This window comes from Solanum tuberosum, unplaced genomic scaffold, assembly GCF_000226075.1.
Source record: "Solanum tuberosum cultivar DM 1-3 516 R44 unplaced genomic scaffold, SolTub_3.0 scf00078, whole genome shotgun sequence".
Taxonomy (NCBI): Eukaryota; Viridiplantae; Streptophyta; class Magnoliopsida; order Solanales; family Solanaceae; genus Solanum; species Solanum tuberosum.
Window position 1 is genome coordinate 856302 of NW_006239005.1, and position 7118 is coordinate 863419.

Here is a 7118-nt window from a genome sequence, read left to right on the forward strand (position 1 = left end):
ACATAAATAATATTAAAATAATCAAAAAGTGAAACATAGAGGATGAATAATAGTTATCCAAATTTAGAGAAGTACTATTCACCTCTCTCTAAATAGAGAATAAATGATATTTTTTGAAGTGTGGTTCGATACTCTATGATAGGTTAGAGATGGTCCTATAACAGGCGTGCAACTAATAAACGAGAAAAATAACAATAATGCAACAATTGAGATTCAAATTTCAAAGATCTTAGATTCTTACTCAAACTATAAGTTATTTTCTCATAAAGTTACTCAACTATGAGTTATTTTCACATAAAGTCATTCAAATTTGATTTTCAACTCAAAAGTCACTCAACTTATTTTGATTAATTTTTTTAATACAATTTGTTGACATGAAATTTTTATATAAACTATAACTTTTAAAATTTGAAAACTATCATTTAAATTGTTTAATGACCCAACCTGCTAAAAATATAATAATAACATTCTTTTATATATATAGAGAGAGAGAGATATTTCATATTTTTTTCCAAAGTTAACGGTCCGATGACCCCTCTCCTTTAATTCCACGTGGGTCTGCATCCGCATATATATTACAGAAAACAGAGAAACAGATGCATCATGGCACTACTAATACACATGTGCTTTAGGTTCCCGTTTAGTCGTGATTGAAAGTTGAAATGTTAAGAATGAACCCCAGCCCAACAAGGATACCAACAAGAATATCACACAAATATATAATGGGCCAAGTAGCCCAATAAAACTAATAAGGCCAGGCCTTCACAAAAGATAATTTGGGATCCGGGTATAGTTTGTTGTTGTTAAATAGAACAGGGTATCACTATCAAGGGGATCATGAATAATGTGCAAAGGTATTTTTGTATTTCTCATCCCTAATTCTAGAGTCTAAGTTTCTCATCTCCATTCTTATCTATATCCTTAGTTATTTGATATTTCAATATTTCCATTGTAATTTTTTTTTTATTTCCATTGTAATAATGATAAGTAGGGAAAATAATGGAAAATGACAAAAATGCCAACATATTTATGGAAAACAATTATAGTTTTAAAAAAATATATAAAACCTGGTTTAATGTTATTTTTATAGCAAACTCTCTCCATTTTTTCCCTCTCTCTCGCCCTCTCAATCCTTTTCCCTCCTACCAATAAGAAGAAATCTATTCAAATGTATGATGTATCAATTGTATTGAATCGAATATATGTGAGAGTTTTGTATTTATATCAATTGTATTCAAAAATTGTATTGGTATTTTTTGTATCAATTGTATTTGTTTTCATACGAATACAATATCCACTCATCATCTTTGTCAAATGTATTATGTATCAATTGTATCCAATCAAAGAGAGAATAAATACAATTGTATTCGTTGTATTTCGAATACAATTAATACACAGTACAAAAATGTTATGCATTAAAAAAATACAGAAGACAATGCAAAATAAATACAAATACAACCTTATCTCCTTCATCTCTCAATCTCGCTCGCCTCTCTCGATCTCGCTCATCTCTTTCCTCCCTCTCTAGATCTCACTCACCTCTCTCCTCCTAATATGTATTTATTTTGATGCAAAACAGTCTGTATTTATATTTTCTCCAAAGTTCGCTAAAAATACAAAAATACAAATGCGTAAGCAAACCAAAATATAGTTGCGAATTGTAATTAGTGAAACTGTAGCTATGTAGTCTTATTTAAGGCCTGATATTTGCTGTTTTTTTGAAAGTTCCCATTTAAGTATTGCAATTAGGATCTTAAAATTATAATAGTGCTCCCGTTATCTTATTACTAATATAGTAAGGAATTCGGTTTGTTACACACAATCAAACTTTTACATATCAAAACTATTCCCAAGTATATCAAATACATACCACTTTAGTTTAGACCACTTTTTTCAAACATATCACACATCAATGGAGTTGACTTATTGTACTTAGAGTAGCAATATATGACAATAATAACACAATGCAAAATACTTGCCACTTCTCTTACTTTCAAAGCTTGTTTTTGTACCAGTAAACACCTTCATTCAGGGATCCTTCATCTTTCTCCACATAGATGCACTCCTTTGTATCCCTCCATAATGCCTTGAAAATTGGGGTATCATCGAGTTGGTAGTATTCTCCCAGCAATGGCTTGATAGCTTTGGTTGCCTCCATTGCATGATAATGTGATATGTTTGGGAATATATGATGCAAAACATGAGTATCAGTAACATTGTGGAAAACCTTATTTAGCACACCATAATCTCTATCAACCGTAGCTAGAGCTCCTTTTAGGTAATGCCACTCAGATGAATCATAATGTGGCAATGAAGAGTGAGTGTGGTGCAACAGAGTGATTAACACTATAAACCCATTCACAATAAGGAGAGGCACCCAATAGATGCATACAAGCCAAGCTAGCCCTTTTGTCAAAGCAACATGATAAGACACATAAATAGTTGCAATCACACTTACATCTGAAATGTAGATTTGTAGTCTCTCACGATCACTATATATTGGGCTATATGGATCATAGTGACATGCAAAACGATCATAGTTTCTGCCAGAGACATTACAGAGCAAGTACATAGGCCAGCCAAAAGTGAGGGTGAAGGCAAGTACGAGTACTCGTCCTAGTGGATTATTCAAGTATTTGTAGTACCATCTTAGTTTGGATTTAAGCCTTGGTATGTAGACTTCGTCGTTCTCAAGGGAACCAGTGTTGGAATGGTGACGACGATGACTATGTTTCCACGAGAAGTATGGGGTTAAAAGTGCAGAGTGGAGGATAAGGCCAACAGTGTCATCTACCCATTGGTATTCACTGAAGCCTTGGTGGCCACATTCATGGCCAATGACCCATATTCCAGTGCAAACACAACCTTGAACGATCCAGTAAGCAGGCCATGCTAGGTAACTATAGGGGGGTGGAAGGAGGTGGAAGTAAGTGGTGGCAATATAGTAAAAAAAGGAGATAAGTATGAGATCTTGAACAAGATAGGAGAACGAGCGAATGAGAGATCGTTGAAAACAGTGAGGAGGGATGGTCTTCTTAATGTCACCAACTGTAAAAGGGGGCTTTGAACATGGCACTCTTTGGAGAGGGTTCTTTTTTTGCTCAATTATAGTTGTTGGATCAGACATGTTACCAATAGCTCCAGCTTTTGTTCTCCTGCCACGTCAATCTTGAAACTGCACAAATTAAGTTTGCTTCAAATCCTGGCTTCTATATTGTAGTTATGATAAACTATAGTCATTTAAGTAAATATGAAACTGTTAATAGATAACAAATCATGAGCCACTGGAATAATGCCTAAATTTTTCTTTAGGAAAAAAGACACAAATGCTTAAAGCAGCCATATGATATGATACGGTTAAAGTAGAATTTTCGTCAATGGTCTCTGGACATAGAGTTTGTTATCTCCTGTATTCAGATTAGCAAACCAGAAACAATTTCCTATTCACACTTTTAAAACCCAACAGAGTTACCAAAGCAACACTGTCAAACATTTGGCAAGAGTGTGATAAGACCATAGACAATTATAAAATGTAATAATAAAACATACAATAGTACAATATAATTTCTTCTAGATCTTGTTGTTATACCAATAAACACCTTTGTTGAGAGATTCTTCTTCTTTTTCCACATAGATGCACTCCTTTAAATCCCTCCACATTGCCTGATAAATTGGGGTACCATCAAATTGATAATATTCTCCTAGTAATGGCTTTACAACTTTGGTTGCCTCCATTGCATGGTAATGTGGCATGTTTGAGAATAGGTGATGCACAACATGTGTATCTGTAATATTGTGGAAGACCCTATTTAGAACACCATAGTCTCTGTCTACGGTAGCTAATGCTCCTCTTAGCCAATCCCACTCGGTTTTATCATAATGTGGCAATGAGGGATGTGTATGGTGCATAAACGTGATTAACACTATGAAGCCATTCACAATTAGGAGGGGTACCCCATAGATGCATACAATCCAAGCTAGTCCTTGTGCTAAAGCAACGCGATACAACACGTAAGCAGTTGCAATCACACCTGCATCCGATATGTAAATTTGTAGCCTCTCATGGTCATTGTAAATCGGGCTATATGGATCATAATGACTTGCAAAGCGATCATAAGGTCTGCCAGCTATATTAATGGCAAAGTACAAAGGCAAGCCAGCAATAAGGGTGAAGGCAAGTATGAATAATCGTCCAAGTGAATTGTTTGTGTATAATTTGGTGTACCACCTTAATTGGGATTTAAGCTTGGGCACATGGTTTTCATCATGCTCAAGTGAATTAGTGTTGGAATGGTGACGCCGATGACTATATTTCCATGAGAAGTATGGTGTTAAAAGTGCAGAGTGGAGAATAAAACCAACAGTGTCATTTATCCATGAGTAATCACTAAACGCGTGGTGGCCACATTCATGGGCAATGACCCATATTCCGGTGCAAACACAACCTTGAACGATCCAGTAAATAGACCATGCTAGGTAATAATAATAATATGGGGATGGAAGGACGTCGAAGTAAGTGGTGGCAATATAATAGAAGATGCAGACAAATATAAGATCACGAGCAAGATAAAATAATGAGTGAAGAAGAGATCGCTGAAAGCAGTGAGGAGGGATGGCCTTCTTAATATCACCAATCGTAAAAGGGGGCATTAAACATTGCACTCTTTGGAGATGATTTTTCTTTTGTTCAGTTTTTGTTGTTATATTAGACATATTGTCACAGCCTCCCATTTTCCTTCTTGAGTATATCCTCAACCTGCAACAGTTTATGTTTACCATTCAGAATTTTCTGTTCTATTTTTCAGAGCATTAGAGTATTAAGTTTTAGTCTATTCTTTCAACAATTGGGATTTATCAACAAAAACAGGAACATTTCCATAATTAACACACAAAATAAAACGCCAACATTAGTAAATAACACAAGAATGAGGCTATATATCCAAAAAGAAATAATACCTCAAAATTCAGTAGACTGACTCTGCCTGCACGTTTCAGCTCCCACTTCCTCTGTTATTTATAGACTAGTAAAAGAGAGCTCGGGTTCAGGCTCAGGCGCAACATAGATAAACAATACTCCCTTCGTTCCATTTTAGGCGAGGTAGTTTGACTCGGTACGAAATTTAAGAAAGAAAGGAAAACTTTTAAAATTTGTGGTCCAAAATGAATGATATAAATTTGTGTGGCTGTAAATTGTTAAATTAATATTTTATAGTTAAATTGTTACTTAATATAGCAATGTGTCATTCTTTTTTAGACTGACTAAAAAACAAGTCACATAAATTGGGACAGAGGGAGTAATTTCCAAGGTACTATATTCCTGTAAAATATAGTTGATCACGTAATTATTTTAATTTCTTCGTCACATAATTAAGCAATTTTCGAAACACTTTAAATAAAATACTCATGTTCAATTATACATTTTAACCCTGAAATAGGGAATTCTGTTTATAAGAAATGCAATTACGATTGTTTCTTCTATTATTTTTTGCATGATGTATTTTCTTGGGTTAAAATTATTAAAATACCCCCATATTTCCGACAAAATCCACCAATAATTTTAAAAAAAATCGATCTATTTTATTATAATTCCAATGGATTCGTCCGAAAATATGTATTTTTTATTTTATATAATCCTACTTTAAATGAATTTGTTGACAGATCCGTGGGAAAATAATTACTTGTTATTTGCCGCTAAGATTTCAATAATTGTTCTGTCAGAAATGTTAGTGCAACGTGAGTTGAACCACGAAGAATTATTTCATGTATTGGCCGGTATGGCTAGATAGTACTCCAGTTGTCCCAATTTATGTGACATATTTCATTTTTCGAGAGCCAATAATTTAAATTTGATCCAGAATTTGTTCATGAAATCTTCAATTTTAAAAAAATGAAATTTATATATTTATAAATAACATAAAAAGTAGTATAAATCACAATAATTAATAATTCAAAATATTTAAAAGATATATGAAAAATTTACAATCAAAGAGAAACTTGTTTAAATCTCGAAATTCGAAATGTGTCGAAACAAAAAGAGTACTAATTAGTAATGTATATAGACCTTGTTAAAGATCTAATGAATAATGTTTGTCTTATAGATAATTGTTGGAAAATATATACTAACAACATATATTATAGTATATATACTATAACAAGGAGCTTGTTATAACTTATAAGAAGAGCACTGAGATGAAAGTTTGATAATTTGAACGAGGAACATAGAATCGAATGCTTGAAACGCTTTCCTAAAAATTAATATTTGCTTCCTCTTTTCTGCGAGATTGTTATGAGATTGTACGCAAATAATTTTAGTGAATATTACAAGTTTATGAATTTCTGCACTAAGCAAATAATGAAGAAATCCTATTGAAAAACAAAAATTTGAACTTGATCTTTATCTTTTTGGAGAAGTAAAGAATTCTTTGGAGAATGCTGTAAAGAAAAATACTCTGTAAAAGTTATATAATAATCTGCAAAAATTCGACTTGGCCTCATTTGTTTTCATTAAGATTAAGACCTCTGAATCTGAATACACGTCTGAATATTAAGATTTGCATTAAGAGCTAGGTGTCTAGATTTGAATACACATCTGAATATTAAGATGTGGTCTCCAATCTGAACACTGAATGATTATTGCTGATAACCAAAGAATGGAAGGACATACCCTTTCTTTTAAAACACTTATTATTAATTTAATTTAAACAAAATTCTAATAACCCTCTCCTCTTGCCTCTAACACTAAGAGGACTAATCTATATATATATATACTAGATGCACGGGCCCAATAATATAAATGGTATGTTTTTGGGCTAATAATCGAGTTTTTGAAGCGGTTGTTTGGGTGGATAAAGGAATAAGTTTTTTTTATCACAAACCTCTACTTTCTTTGACGCTATTTAAGGCATAATAAGACTATCCACATACAACATTTTTGAAATATTTTATGTTGTCAATTATCATGATTTATAGTATTTTTACGATAGATTCACTTCAAGAATCAGTGGAATTTTTTTGTATTTTTTTTAAAACATATTTTATATTGTTAATTATCATGATTTATAGTATTTTTACTCAATTTTTACTTCAAGAATCAGTGGAATTTTTTTGTATTTTTTTTA

The 7118-nt window shown here is 32.7% G+C and overlaps 1 protein-coding gene across 3 annotated transcripts; it reads right to left on the reverse strand.

Moving 5' to 3' along the window:
• Positions 1 to 1773: 1773 nt before the first annotated feature.
• On the reverse strand, positions 1774 to 5034 carry LOC102584924 (delta(12)-acyl-lipid-desaturase-like). Of its 3 annotated transcripts, XM_006346552.2 has the most exons (3): positions 4957 to 5034; positions 3590 to 4756; positions 3016 to 3175 (listed from the first exon to the last, which is right to left on the reverse strand). In XM_006346552.2, exons 2-3 carry the CDS (start codon positions 4729 to 4731, stop codon positions 3106 to 3108), a joined length of 1212 nt encoding a protein of 403 aa, XP_006346614.2. In that variant the 5' UTR covers positions 4732 to 4756; positions 4957 to 5034; the 3' UTR covers positions 3016 to 3105. The 3 variants fall into 3 exon arrangements, with proteins under 3 accessions (XP_015163857.1, XP_006346614.2, XP_015163856.1); XM_015308371.1 differs by lacking the exon at positions 4957 to 5034 and having other exon boundaries at positions 1774 to 3175; positions 3590 to 3668; XM_015308370.1 differs by lacking the exon at positions 4957 to 5034 and having other exon boundaries at positions 3052 to 3175; positions 3600 to 4941.
• Positions 5035 to 7118: the final 2084 nt, after the last annotated feature.